The 15507-nt window shown below is 41.5% G+C and overlaps 1 protein-coding gene across 1 annotated transcript; it reads left to right on the forward strand.

The window, feature by feature from the left end:
- Window positions 1-207: 207 nt before the first annotated feature.
- On the forward strand, window positions 208-12451 carry LOC104532099 (interleukin-2 receptor subunit alpha). The gene is given in 5 exon segments (XM_029087266.1): window positions 208-283; window positions 10948-11133; window positions 11352-11474; window positions 11783-12019; window positions 12438-12451. Coding segments are annotated over 5 exon segments (636 nt in total).
- The last annotated feature ends 3056 nt before the right edge of the window (window positions 12452-15507 follow it).

A 15507-nucleotide genomic window follows, 5' to 3' on the forward strand; every position in this document is an offset into this window, starting at 1 on the left:
ATACCTGAACAGAGAGCAGCATTTATTCTTTCTTGCAGAGCCAGCCAGCGAAACGATGATTTGCTGACCAAAGAGCAAAGTCCTTGCCATGCACACAGGGTGATGATCCCCACCGGTCTAACCAAGCAATAGACAGCTCCTTGGCTTGGTCGGCACCAGCCCATCGCTTCTGAGAAACTTCACCATCCTCAGTGTTGTGGAGAAAAGATGTGAACAAGTCCCATGGAGCTCAAGTGCCTTTTGATGTGGCTCTTGTTTGGATCCATCAAGGGGAACAAGTCAGGTAAAAGACTATTTCTGCCTTTTGGGGAGGGAAAGTATGATTTACTTTTTTGTGGTGGCTGCTGGAGGATGTTCGTAACATCCTGACTTCTTTCAGGTAAGGAAAGATGTTAAAGAGCTTAAGGAATTTGTGTTTCTAAGGAAATGAGAGAAATAGGTTTTGTGCCCACAAACCATCAACTGCAGACAATTCAGAGCTCTACAGGTTGGGTTTTTTTTGTCTCAGTAACGTATGTATTCTCCAACCCATCGCTGGCACAGTGGGCAGATCAAAGCAACCTTGTGCACCTTAGGTAGTTCTTTGAATTTGTTTCTTTTCCATTTTGCATGTAACTTTAGGAATTACAAAAACAGACACTGAAATGTCAGTACCTCTGTAGGTAAAGTTGACAACAAGGCTATTAGTTAAAAGGTGCTATCCAAGTTTGCTATGGGTACTATAGATGCCAGGTATTCTTTCAGCCACGCCTCCCAACCAGTAGTGCCTATAAACGGTGAACGGAGGCAGCTAATTCATTCAGCATATTTTTACACGTTTATAAATTGTGATACTGCTTGTATTTGGCTTATTTATTATGACAAGTGTGTGCATTGAGAAATGATCTGGTGATATATCAGCGTATTTGAATTTAAACTGCTTTATTCAAAGGAAAAAAAAAAAAAGCTTACATTCTCAGTGCTCCATAAATGTGATATTTCCTTCTGTATCTGCTGATGGTGTCCAGGTTGAGAGGTATGAGTAGATACAGCCTAAGGCAGGTTCTCAGAGACACTGGTACTGTAACTCCTAATGGATCATCTCTAGCAGGGCTGCGAATTTTACTAGGGACAGGGAATCTCAAGGAAAAACTGTGTTGCTTATAACCAAACTCATTAATGCAGGAAGTACCTTCACAAATATTTAACCCCTAGGTGATTTTATTCTTATTAAAGTGTTTTGCCAGTAAACACTCTACCTTTTCCTTCATGGGACTTTTTCATTGCCAGTGCTCACGGCAAGTGTTTCAAGTGCTGCGTGCAAGAGCATCGCTGTGAGATGTTCAGCCAGAGATACGTAAATAGGATCGGTTCTGGGATGAGTCAGGTCCCCTATACCACGCTTTCTGTATTACTGTGCCTGGGACAGGTTGTGAGATTTCTTGCTGGCACGTCTCATTTATCAGAAACCTTTCTGGTTTTTGGAAAAAAAATGAGGGGTGTTAGAGCAGTTGCTTTTTATGTTATGTGTTTTAATTCTCTGATGAATAAATAAATGCATAGCTTTGCATTCTTCGCTGTGTCACTAAGCTCTTCTTTCCCCAGCTTCCTGTATTTATTTTCAGTCTCTCCCACTGCTTAAACATAATATTTATATATATATTTTTAATTTCTCCCTGCAAATAATATGCTGAGGTAGAAACACCACCTTTTACCAATTCAGGCTTTGTTACTGTAGAGATTCCTGAAGTATTGTGCCCGTAAGACCTATTGTTTTTAATTCCTTAGAAGGGTTAACAAGGAGACCTGGGAACAGACATAAGCAAAGAGAAGGGAAAGAACTAGGTCAAATTGGCCAAAAATCAACTACATCTCAGTACATACAGTGCTATTCATATTATTTTGCCTTCGTCTTTTCTGCTCATTTAGCACTGCAAGTTCAGTTTGGTAAATAGGTCCTGCCATAGATATTGTTTGCAAGAGGGTTTCGGGCAAAATGCACTATCAGGAATAAACATAATGGGGGAAAAAGAAAAAAAGTCTTTGTTTTAAAGAACAGTTTTACTGATGGATCGCAAATTGTTTTGAAAGGGCAAATACCTCTGATGTATATCTGGGAAAACAAAGGCATAAGGTGATCATTCATTTAGTAAAAATTAAACTACAGCTTAGTGCTAAAGAGGAAAAGAGATTGTATTTTCTTGTGAAAGCATCTTATTTATCTCATTTATGCTGGACAGCAGCAGTGCCTAGAAATTGCAGACATGGATAAGGCTTGAAATATGCTAGATGAAGGTCAAATACAAGATAAAAGCTTGTCTGTGCTCCTACAACCTTTCCATCTTGGTATTCATCTTACAGGAATACACTGAATAGATTTGCAAGTTAAACCTGGAAGGGATTAAAACTCATAAAAGAAAGAACTTCATTCAACTGAATTTCATTCACACGAGATGGGTACCAGATCTCAGTCATTTAAATGAGAGGAATTTCTTTCACATTATACTTGCATATTAGTGCTCGCTGCCATGGATTTGAAATGCAATGCAGAATAAATTTGAGATGTCAAACACATACAAGTGTTTCTTGTCAGGTCAACCAGAGAGCAAATACCTTTAGAAACCTTCCAGCTACAGTGGCCCCCAGCAGCAAAGTGCCCAACATACAACTACAATTAAAAAAAAATGTTGAAATTGTGATCCTGCTGAGAAAAAGCAGATGTTACAGACAAAGATCCTGCAGTATCTGCTTCTGCCTTCAGAGGGAAAAATCTTCTCCTCACCTTATCAGATATGAGATGTTTTGTCCTTCCCTTTTATCACAGCAAATCTCTGCTCTTTACCTACTGCTGGAAAGCCACTACCTTTGACTGTGCTCACTGTTGCCTTCAGAGTGTGGCAATTTTAGTCTCCCTGCTTTCTTCCTTGATGTTCAGCTTTCTCTCATGTTTTTTCTGTTGCATTAATTGTATCTTCAAAACCCAGCTTTTGGATGTTTGAACCATAGTTTTCAGCTCCTCACCCTGGTCTGAATCCTGGAAAAACCTGATTTACTGAGGTTTGTCTCCGTCTAATGCTTCCCTAAAACTCACATTTCCAAAGTCCTTCCATGACTTTCTTCACTTGACACCCTGTTCCTCAGCCCTACCATGGTAGCAGATCTGTCATCCGCTGTTTTTCCTTTATGTTCTCCATTTATAAAGTGCAAGCCCCAGATAAAGAACATACAGCCCTCTTTATTTGGCAAAATATTTCATGGATTACAAGGTCAGAAAAATCATTAACACAAACAAATAATTTCCATCCTACTCTTGAGAGCGCCAGCAAAAAGCTCAATGATCATGCTAAGGCCACAGATCAAATGAGATAAGTCCTAAAGCCACATTTGAAATCAAAAGAGTCCTATCAGACCTTTTTTCACATGCTTCTCAGCCAGTTCAATTATTTTCAGAGAGTATATTCCCTACAGCCCTTCCAGCCCAGGAAAAAGCAAGGCTGAGAAAGTTCCAGCCAAAGAAAGGATCTGTATTTCTGCTGCTGTTTAAAAACCCGATTTTCTTTCTCAGAAATGTGTTTTTCCCTTTACATAAAAATACTGAAGAGGTGGGTGTTACTGAAGTCACAGATTTAAGCAAAAATCTAGCCAAACCTATTCAAAACCCAAATGTGACACACCAAAACAAGGCTTTCACGTACGATATTCTCAGAACCGGACACTGTGTTCTGCTGCCATACCATGTGCAGTGGTTGCCTTTAAAGAGTTTGAGTTCTGTGGCTTTACCACAGAAGCAAGAAAGTTAAAAACACCCAGAAACAACAAAATAAGAAAAACAAATGTTCCCCATTCTCCACTTGGTACATTTTCTATGCAGTTCACTGTGCTCCAGCCAGTTTTCCCTCCTCTTCCTGTCTTAGTAAACACTCTTCCTCTTTCCTGATGTTTCTTCTTCCAATTCCACATTTACAGTCCCAAGTCCCCAGCACCCCTGCCAGGGCAGGCATGAAATTAATCTCACTTAACTTCAGCCATCTGTACCATCAACATCTCCACCGAGCTAGATGTGGACCTACACAGGGAACTGAAATGTCTGCTTTTTGTTGGCTGGGTGGCACTCAGTCCATGTCTTAAACCAGGACTAAATCAGTGATGAATGGGGATAGTTGTGTTTAGGAAGAAGAGAGACAGATGTTCAGTCAAGAAACATCAGGGTCAGTGGAAGACACAACAACCTCTGCAGGGTGCTTTGCTGCAAACTCACAGCAAAGTGAGCTTTAAAATGCCATCAATGCATTAGCTAAACCACACCAGTTCTTGATGTGAGCATGAGAAAGCTTAGCCAGCTGTCAAACCAACTCTAGCCTTGCTGCATATAGCTATTATTATTATTATTATTATTATTAATTAGATTCTGCTGCTGAGGTCAATGGCAAACAGCTGGTTAGCATGATTAAGCCAAGAGATGAGTGCATCTCTCTCAAACCTAATTTTCTATGGTCCTACAAAGAGTTAATGGACAGCTCCTGCCAGTTCATATTTCAGTATATTTTTTGCTGTCCTTCCAACAGAGACATCTTCTAGTACAGCAAACTCAGCAGGCACTGAACTGCCTAGTCCTTAGTGTAGAACATGCCTCTTCTCCCCTGCTAGGAATATTCAGCCCCATCTCCTGCCCCATAGGACTGGTCTCTCCTCCTTTGCTCTTTGCATGGAATCTTGTGCCTGGTGATTTCATCTGCATTGTATTTCCAAGACTTAAATTGCAGACGCATTACTACTAAGATGACTTTGTAGGATAATCTCTGTGTAATCTACAGTATAGCTAACCAAAATCTCACAGGCAAATTGCCATCAACTCCAGGTCTGCACTCCAGCCCCACAGCTGGGATCTATTGCCAGCTTACAAATTCATATAGACAATAAATGACATTAATCAGAGGGGAAAGAAGCAGGCAGAGCTGTAGCTAGCTTGTTAACAGACCCTTTGGGAATAAATTTTGAAGTTAGAAAAAGTTCATTACCATTTCAGTCCAGTTGCTGGTATCAATTCCTTCTCTTCATCCATATCAGTTTCATCTTCAAGAACGTGCTCTATTTAGAGAGCACATAGTTTCAGACAGCGTATGAACTCCCAGGGCTGAATTAGCTTTTCAGGTGCATCTGTGGAAATGTCTTCATTTTGGCATGGTTTGATTTCTTGGTATCTCTGGGGAGAGGCTCTCTTCATCTCTGAACTAGGCAGGTGTGTGAACTGCCTGGTTTCTTCCACTGCTTCTACCCAGATCTTCAGAACAGCTGATTTCCTACCAAACCCATCTTGCCGCCTTTGTATTTAGGGGAAAATTGCCTTATTTTTGCACCTTGCCTTTTTAACTTGACATCAGAGTAATTGTCAGTGCTGGTGACACACAGCCACATGACAGAGGAAATGTTGAGTTTGGGTTATCGTGGCGTGACTCACTGTCTGTGTTTACCTAATACTAAAAATACCTGTTAGAAATTTTCCCCATTCTGGACAAAACATGTTGTTCTGATGTCTTACTAACACTGCTCTGCCAACTGACATGGAATAGTAATAGGCAGGAGATCTTCATAAATCCTAATACTGCCAGAACATCTACTTTGAGCACCTTTGTGTTGGGTCACTAACATATTTAAATGGGAAACCTTGGGGAAGAAACCCAAGCACTGAAAGAACTGACGGTGATTTAACTAGTGGGTTTCTTTCCACTGAGTAAATAATGATGTGAGATGCTGAGAGTAATCAAAGGCATTTAAGGTTTATTTAGCACATGGCAATGAACTTGCAAAAGACTGTAAGTCGGGGTATTCTACCTGGCACCAACCTCCAATACCTCCTCTGTGGTATCTGGCAGCTTATGTGGATGTCCCAGATGCCCTAAGACACCTCAAATGGCAGCAGGCACCATTACTTAAACAGGAATAGCAGGAATCCCACCTATCTTGTGGCTCAGATGATGAGTGGCTTGCAGGTCTCAGAAAACTTATTAAAATTAATTTTAGGAGCACACCAGAGGATGCAATAACTACATTTTAATTTTCATGCTTCACAGATGTCTATCATCTAAATTCACTAGTCACCTTCTAATTCCAAGGGCACATCTCCATCCACTATATGGTAATATCTGAAACAAGTTCCAAAATTTCCAGAAATGTTGTAGGCATCAAAAATCCACTAATATGGGGAGAAATGTGGATTCTCAGCTGCCTTAGGAGAGCTATGGATTCTAGCACTTCTGCAGCTGATAGCAGTGCTAAATCCAAGGAACATAATTACACCAACCTTTCTGTTTAGCCCATTTCAATACATCATGTTAGTATCTCTAAGTGCAAAGAAATGGAGTCATAGGTCACTTTTGGGGTGTAGGAGATGAGAATGGTATGTGAGGGCTAATGAAGCTTGTGAATGAAGGAAAGGGAGCATTTTTGGGGTGTAGAAAATGAGAACGGTAGGTGGGGGCTAATGAAGCTTGTGAATGAAGGAAAGGGAGGACAGAGGACATCAGGGCTGAAAGAGGAGGAAATAAGGACACACAGCACCTTGTGACAGGGATGGAGAATTGTAGGATGTGGAGAGGGAAAATGAGGAGGCAAACAAAACCCCAAGAGGAGATTTGAAGGTGATGTGAGGGCAGTCTTTTAAACCAATACTATCAGAGTGTAGCCCTGGAGTAGCTGTGGAGGGATGCAGAATCCAGAGGAAAGCTGAGTTGTGCCAAACTGGGCCACCAAAGGCTATGAGGCAGATTATACCTAGGTGTGCTGGCTTTTTGTAAGGTTTATATTTTCCTAACTCAAATAAATTGACAGACTGATTTCCAACCAGGTGCAAAACACCAAAAAAAGTAAAGTAAATCTCCCCTAAAAATTTAAGAAGTCAGAAATCTAGTTGAGGAGTAAATCTACACTGCCATTCCCTAGTTTCCTGGCTTCTTCCCATCCCTTGGCTCTTTTAGCACCCACACACCAGGAATGTTGATTTTTTTTAGGGGTAAACCATGCAGTTTTCTTAGGCACAAAGACTGAATGAAGTTCTAAGGATGAAACACTCCAGAGGTCATACTGTGTAGCCAGTATGATCCAGAACTCACCAGGTCTTCTTCCTCTCTGCACCGTCTTCCCACACTATCCTGAGAGATCCAGTGGGATGAAAGACCCTTGCACACTTCTATGCCACCACCTATGGCCTCTGCAGCTTTGAGGGATGCTTATTCTTCCCTGGTGGGAGTTTGAATATAGCAATTAGCCTGAATTTGTGGTGCTGATAAATGTCAAAGCCCTGGAAGCTCTTATGAGTTTGATGGCCAAACTATTGGCCAAGCTTCCATTCTCAGACAGACTTCACTGAGTGTGTAGTCATTATAATGAGTTATTGTCACACCTACTGCCACAACGTCTGAAGTCTTGGCTGATAGCTAGGACTCGTTAGACATCGTCCAAATTGCTGACAGAGGAAGTTTAGGATCCCAATGTAAGGCAAGAAAGTGCAGAAGTAATACTGATCAGCACATTGGGTGCCTACCTGTTCTTGAAAGATGGGTAAAAGACCACTTAAAGAAATGCACCTCTGAAGATATATAAGATACTTAAAGACAGTGAAGAGGAATAATGGCAACAGATATCTTGAAATGTCCATATTCATGCACAGCTCCTCCCAGTGTGAGGACTGATACAACAATAAACCCCAAAGCTGATGACTTTAATATCAAACATGTTGGTAAGGAGGTCTAGCATGGTAAGAGAAGCCAATGTTTTGAAAGGTTATAGTTAATAAGAAGAAGGTTCTTGAAAATGGGAGCAAAATATTTGACGTGACAGTTGAAGCAGTTAGAAGTCAACAGAGGGAAGCAAACAGAAGGTCACACTGAGACTAGAAGATCTTTAAGGTCCCTTCCAACCCTAACCATTCTATGATTCTATGATGTGAGAAGACAAGAATTTGAGTGATGCAGATGAAATTAAAAGGCTGGATCCTAGGAGTGTATCATGAGATGCAGCTGCAATATGGATGAGTTGATCCAAGAGTGCCAGGCTGATGAGTATTGCTCACTGTCACCCATGTGCCCCATTTCTGGACAATCCTTATATGATGTGTGCAACTTCAGAAGAATCCTAACTTCATTTGATCATCAATTAAAACAACAGTTGCCCTTTATGATGAGTAGGTTAAATGCTGTGGGTTTTCTTAAGAAGAGACTAAAGAGTTGTAGGTTTGAGTGCTGAGATTCAGATCTGCAGTCTGCTTCAAAGAGACTTTTGAAGTCTTGAGGGAAACATGCTTTTAGCTTTCAGGGAAAGTGAGAGTACGTGATGTCAACTTGCTACTAATCTGATAACTCTTTAATTTTAATCACCCTGACAGTCTGTGGTAAACCATGTGGTTAACTATTTCAGGTACAGTCGCTTCTCTCGAAGCCACAGTCTACAAGACGAATCCTTTGATAACACAAAGATATAAGGGGATTAAAATATCCCTTACACAGATGAGCTGTTAAACCACTCACAATACTTTTCATTGTTGCCTTCCTCAAACTTTGTGACTTTTACAAAGTGGCAAGATAATGAAAAGCAAAAAGGGCAGAAAATATCAAAGCGAGAAAATGATGGGTGGCTCTGAAAGAAAAGGGCATGGCAGGACTGGGTCTGGGAGTCGCCGATTGGGTTGTTGTTGGCAAGGCATGGCTTTGTTTCAAGGAGAAGGCACTTTGGGAGTCAAGGGCAGATGCAAAATGATGAACAACTATCAGGGATTCAAGGCCCTTTTGCAGTCATTCTTGGTGGTTGCTAAGGCTGCATTAATTATGGCTGCAGAAAATGTGAAGACACAATGACTACGAAATTTTACTCATAATTGCTGTTACTATTATGCATAAGCATAAAGGGCCACAGATCATGCACCCAAAGATCCCAAATGCCAACCCTGATGCAACCAGCTTGATTTGTGTTTGAATTTCTCAGCCTTCAGGCCTTAAATAATCATTAAGTAATGCCTTTATCAACTTCTGGGTCTCCAGCTCAGCTTCAATGGGCTTTTCAAGTGCACTGAAATGATCTAACTTAATTTATTCCAACTGATTGAGAGGTATATTTAGATGTGATTTGCTGATGACACAACACTTCACGTCCTTGTTTTGGGACAAGTTATATTTAGGTTTGCAAACTTATTTCACAGTAAGTTGCTCTTTGGTGTGCTCAGACAGAACTAAGAGTCTGCTCCCCTCTCCAATGTTTGCTTATAGATGATTGAAACTTTTAATGACTTAGTTTTGCTTTTTATGCCTCACTGGTGCAGGCAGCAGCTCTACAATATGATCATGTACAGCTTCATTAATAAAATGCTGGTAGTGTTTCATGTTGCCCATCTGCTGGGCAACAAAGAAAGGGCTCAACTGCCTGCTTCAGGCAGTGGGGACAGGAGCAGGTAGATAGGTCTGGTGCCTCCCACCACCACTCCCAGCTGCTGCAGAACATAGAATCATAGAATCTTTGGTTGGAAAAGACCTTTAAGATCACTGCATCCAACTGTAAACCTAACACTGCCAAGTCCATGTCTAAAGCGTGTCCCTAAGCACCACATCTGCACGTCTTTTAAGTATCTCCAAGGATGGTGACTCAATCACTTCCCTGGGCAGCCTGTCCCAATACTTGACAACCCTTTCATAAATTTTTCCTAATATCCAATCTAAACCTCCCCTAGAACAACCTGAGACCATTTCCTATTGTCCTGTTACTTGTTACTTGGGAGAAGTGATTGAACCCCACCTTGCTACAACCTCCTTTCAGGTAGTTGCAGAGAGTGAGAATCTCCCTCAGCCACTCGTCTTAAGACTTATTCACTAGAATCTTCACCAGCTTCATTGCTGTTCTTTGAATGCACTCCAACACCTCAATGTCTTGTAGTAGAGGGGCCCAAAACTGAAGCCGGCACTCAAGATGTGGCCTCACCAGTGCTGAGTACAAGGGGATGATCACTTCCATGGTCCTGCTGGCCACACTATTCCTGATACATCCCAGGATGCTATTGGCCTTTTTGGCCACCTGGGCTCACTGCTGGCTCATGTTCAGCTGCTGTTGACCAACATTCCCAGGTCCTTTTCCACCAGGCAGTTTTCCAGTCATTCTTCCCCAAGCCTGTAGTGTTGCATGGGGCTGTTGTGACCCAAGTGCAGGACCTGGCACTTGGCCTTGTTGAACTTCATACAGTTGCCTTTGGTCCATCAATCCAGCCTGTCTAGATCCCTCGGTAGAGCCTTCCTACTCTCAAGCAGATCAACACTCCCACCCAGCTTGGTGTCATCTGCAAACTCACTGAGGATGCACTCAATTCCTTCATCCAGATAATTGATAAAGATATTAAACAGAGCTGGCTCCAGTACTGAGCCCTGGGGAACACCACTTGTGACCGGACACCCACTGGATTCAACTCCATTCACCACAACAACATCCTTGGTCCAGCACCCTTTCTCTTCTAGAAGAAACAAGGGAGTCAAATCAGCCCCTCCTAACTAAAAAGGTGTAGACAAATACAGGCTTGCTGATAGTAGAGACATTCCCAAGGGATTTTTCTGCATCCTGAACAAATCTGTGCTTATAAAATCAATGGCAACAACTAACTCCAAAGTGAAGTAGGCTTGGGAGGGAAGGATTGCTCTAAAATGAAAATAAAATATTTTCACTTAAAGTAACTAATAGTTTCACCAGACACTCAGAGCCTCTCCTTGGCTTAGAGACAATCAAAGAAACAAAGCTTTGCTACCTTCATGTTCCCTTCATGATATTCAGTTTCATCCCTCAGCTCTGATTTTATCCCTGTGGCTGGGAACAGAATTAGACTTTCTTTACTGAGCTCTGGGCATGAGCTGGTATGGATAAGACAGAAAAATGTGGGAAGTCTTTGGTGAGCAAGGTAGATGTACAGGCTATCCTGATTCTCAGACTTTCTGTTTGTAGAATTATGCCCAACTCTTTTTGGGATCAAATTTGCTGATGTTACTGCTGAAACGTATCCACTGGGGACCAGGCTCTATTATGAATGTGATGATGGCTACGAGAGAAGAAGCGGCCAGTACGCAGGAATCTGGTGTCAACGTATAGACCAGGTTGCTGCTTGGGTCTACAGGGAATTTGAATGCATTGGTAAGTGATCATTGTCCTTTTTCTACACTTGTGGAGATGTTTTTCCAATGAGTTAGCGTAAGGCACATCCAGGCATTGCTCTAACAAATGATCTTTTGCATTTATCTTTGCAAATTACAAAGTTAAAACTTGTAACAATTCTATCCTGCCTCTAAAAGTTTGGGTGCTCTGGCTTTGCTCTGCTATTTGTAATTCAGCAAATATAACTTCTCCCACAGATAAGAAGATTTTATTGTCAACGGGTCCCACAATGAAGTTGGATTTTACACAGAAGCCAGAAAGAAAAACACAAAGCCCTGCACCTCAGAAGAGAGAAAATATGTCAGAGTTTGACCAGAAAGGTAAGTAAGAGCCCATTCATTACTGTAACTCTTCTTCCACTGATTCCCATGGAAACAGTGTAAGAATATGAGCAATTTTTTATTATTTTGACAGACAGAGAGAAAAGAAACTATTGCTCTAAGATCTCAGCTGAACAAGTGATATGGTGCAAGAGCATGAGTATTTTATATCCTAACAAAGAATTAGGAAGGCTTCACATATCCTGCTTGTCTGTGTTGTGTAAGAATACAAATCATGTTGTTTCAAGAACAAAAGCAGAAGGGAAAATCTATCTGCTTTAACCATGTGCTGTTTTGTGATCCCACAGATTTTTGTGGTCCTCCCAAGACTATTCCACATGCCTCTTTAAGACTGAATAAACAGTATTACTTGGGGCAAGTATTACATTTCAAATGCCAGAGCGGTTACGATAAGCGATCCCCCACCTCTGGCACGCGAACATGCCAGAAGGTGAATGGTCAAATCACCTGGACCCCCCTTAACATGCAATGCACCAATGACAGCAGCTATAGCGATGACTGGACACCACAGACTACTGAACCAGGTAAGATGGTTGCTTTGGCATCACATTGGTGTCATGACCTGCTCAGGCAGGGTCCAGACCTTCCAGCTCAGCATGTCAGTCCTAGGAAAGAACATGCTTGGGGTTCAGGATGGAGAGAGATGAGGAACCTTGGGGCTCTGACATTAACAGAGATGTCGTCTGTGACTGATGGAGATGACATTTCTGGGGAGGACGTAGTTGTTGTCCTCCTTGTCTTGGGTTTCCTTTCATACTAACTGCAAAATTGCAGGAATCTGTGAATAGATAGAGCCACACTCATATACTGGGAAGAAAATAGTAGAAGAAGCCTTTTTCTTTCTCCTTCCTCCTGGCAGCTATAGGTCATCTATTGTTAGTTCACCATAAAGTACTCCAGAATGTGTATCTAAGCTTCTCTCATGATTGCTCATGGTTTTAGGATCCAGAGTTTAGCTACTCCACAGCTGAACATGAGTAATGTGTCTCAGTTCTCAATTTAACACTCAAGATGTTGTTTTACACAAAAAGACAGAAAGAAACCCACCACTATTGCACTGTATTCTTTATAGACCCCAATTCAGCAGTACATGCACCATTGCAGTCTGGCATCTTGAGTTTCACTGCTCAGGGAGCCAGTAGGGCTCTCAAATGGGGCTGCAGAACCTCTTCCTCTTGTTTTTATGCTTTTAGATGTGTTAATTAAAAAAAAAAAAAGAGATTACCTTTATGGTCTCTGTCCCACCCAAATTACCCACCTTTTCTGATGGCATCTCTCCTAACTCTACAATACATGAGTTCAATATGCAGAGAGAAAACAGAGTCCCTTTCTCAAGCGTCTGTGATAGTGCTGAGGGTCTTGGGCTCTCTCCGGGTGGCAGGCAGAGCTATTGTAGGTGGAAGGACCCAGTTGTCCATCATCTCTACATTCCTCAGGCTTTCATTACCCTCTTAACTTCCTCTGAGGCAGAGCAGTGCTGTGGGCTGAACTTTGCAGAGGTGGAAGCCAATGCAAGATCAACACAAGAGGACTTTTCCTACCAACAGAGATTGGAAAAAAAATGGTTTTCACTAGTAGCTGGGCCTTTAAGGGGAAATTAATTTTGTAGAACTATAGACATCTACTGCATAGATACCCACATCTGAGTTCAAATGCTTTTATAACCAACAGAAGGAAATAGGTGTTGATATTAGCTGCCCTATTTCACAAATCTATTTTAGCATGAGATGAATTGCCCTCTTTAAAGGCTCGTTTCTCCCCAGTGACTATAGCAGAGTCCAGATGACTATCTCAGAAGCCACATCTATGTAATGGTAGGTGAGATGAATGCCAGCCCTTGTGACCCATACCAGGCCATGTGGTAGAGCAGGATGGTTTGGGAAGGTCCTTTAGCCTGCAGAGCAACCTTCTAGGTGACACTTGGCCATCGTTGCCTCTTGTTGCTGCTCTGACTGTAGGAACGAATCACCTTTCTCACTGGACGCACTAACTCAGCACTAACCCAGGATTTTTTCCCCTTCTTCACAGATCGGTCTGTTTCCCTGGGGTGTCCAGTTCAGAATGTTCCAGGTACAGCTGTCACAATTTGTTGTTTCATCTTTTCTCTTCCTTCAGGATGGTGATTTTTTTTTTCCATTGATAATTTCACTTGGTGACTATCAGAATGATGGAACTTCTTGCTACAATAGAAACAACCCATCAACATACCAGTCCTAGAAAAGGATACAACCTATTGAATAGTCAAAGATTACAAATATTTGAAATTTTACATTTAGGATTATGAAAAACATGAGACTGAGTGATTAAAGAGGCCATCTTGGCCTTTAATTCAACAGAACAGTGATTCCAGCTTCCTGTAAAAATACACTCAAATCTGAGTATGGTCAGTTTTTTGTAACTGGTACACCAAATATTTATTCCCCCCAAGTGTTGTCTTACTCTTTGTTATGATGTGATGTCTTTAATGGGGCTGGATAAGGAATATCCTCCCCTTTCTAAGTTCTCCCCCCAGCATTCATCACAAAGAGATTTATCAAGAGACCATTTTTACAGCACCTCTTGTTAAAAACATGCCCTTATCTCACACTAGCTCAAGTTCAGAGCTTCCTTTTCAGGACAAGGGAGAAATTAAATTAATTTCTTGCACCAGGGAAGTTTTGGGTTACATTTCTGGGAAAAAAAAGGTCCTGTTTGAAGCCATGTTTCCAAATCCTACCTTGGCACTTTGGAAGTCATCCTCCTCAATCTCATATGAAATAAAGACCTTAGCTTTATCCTATTTCATGGAAGATACAGTTCACTTCATGCCCACTGATATCAGATCAGTATGTATGTTGATATCCAGGCTGGAAACATCTATTGATGGCCAAGAAACAAACATGGCAATTCCTAAGTGTTCTGTGTAGAAGGAGAGCTGTCAGACCTAGCCTGACTCTATCCTCATCACTGCTTTGGTGCTCATCACCAGAAGAACAAATCTATACAAAATCAACAATTTCTCTCTCTTTGTAGGTCCAACTCCATCCTTTTCCTCACCTGTGACACCACCAGTGACAGGTATGCCATTTTGTTAATTGGACTCAGACTTCACCCCATCCCCCTGAGCACACACATAACCTTTCAATTTGCTGCTCTACCAAAGAGATTCATCTCTGTTGTAAGAGCTAATAAATATACTGTGAGACACATTGATGTCCATGTATTGGGTGAGAAGTTGGTAAGGAAAGTGTAAATAGAGACTGTTTAAGCACTTAAGCTTTTTATAGAGACATTTTCAAAGGCTCATAAGGGATGCAAAAGAAAATAGATCAACCAAAAGCCTAGTTTTTAAATACAGCAATTTTCAGATTCTTTCTCTGAGACTTTCTGTGAATTCAGTGAACAACTTCAACTGGAAAAAAACAGGAAAAATGAAAATATTTAAACGATGTGTTTCTTTCACATTTTCAAAGCAGCCAAAAAAAAGGATGGGCAAATAAAATATTTTCTCCCATCTAAAACTGATGCATTTTGATCAGTCTGAAGAGATTTTCTTCCCACCTCCTGCTTCCCCATCTTCCATTCAACCATTAGCTGCCAAAATAGAAATTGTCTCTTACTGTGCATATGCTCAAGACATTGTACAAGGGCTCTTGACTCCAGCTGGAGTCTGCTGACAACTGTAGCGCACATTATAATGAAGAGGAATAATTGATTGATATAAAGAAATGGAAGGAGGAATATTACAAACTATGCCAGAAACCAGAGCATCAGTAGCCCCTGGTTATTTGGCCGTGGTTGCTCTCTAGTTGCCCAGGTCTTCTCTGACTGAGTTCTGTTTGCTCCAGGAAGCAAAGCAATGGGGCAATATTGAAGAGCTCTTGCCTCTGGGCATAGGGGCAAGATGAGCCTCTGTCCCAGTTCTTGCCTGTTTCTCCCAGCTGGAGTAATTGCAATAATTACAGATACACCCAGGTGCTAACTGTAATGATTTTCTGTTTTAACAGCTATCTTTTTTGTTCTGCTTATCATT

Source organism: Antrostomus carolinensis, unplaced genomic scaffold, assembly GCF_000700745.2.
Source record: "Antrostomus carolinensis isolate BGI_N321 unplaced genomic scaffold, ASM70074v2 scaffold1071, whole genome shotgun sequence".
In the NCBI taxonomy this organism is placed as follows: domain Eukaryota; kingdom Metazoa; phylum Chordata; class Aves; order Caprimulgiformes; family Caprimulgidae; genus Antrostomus; species Antrostomus carolinensis.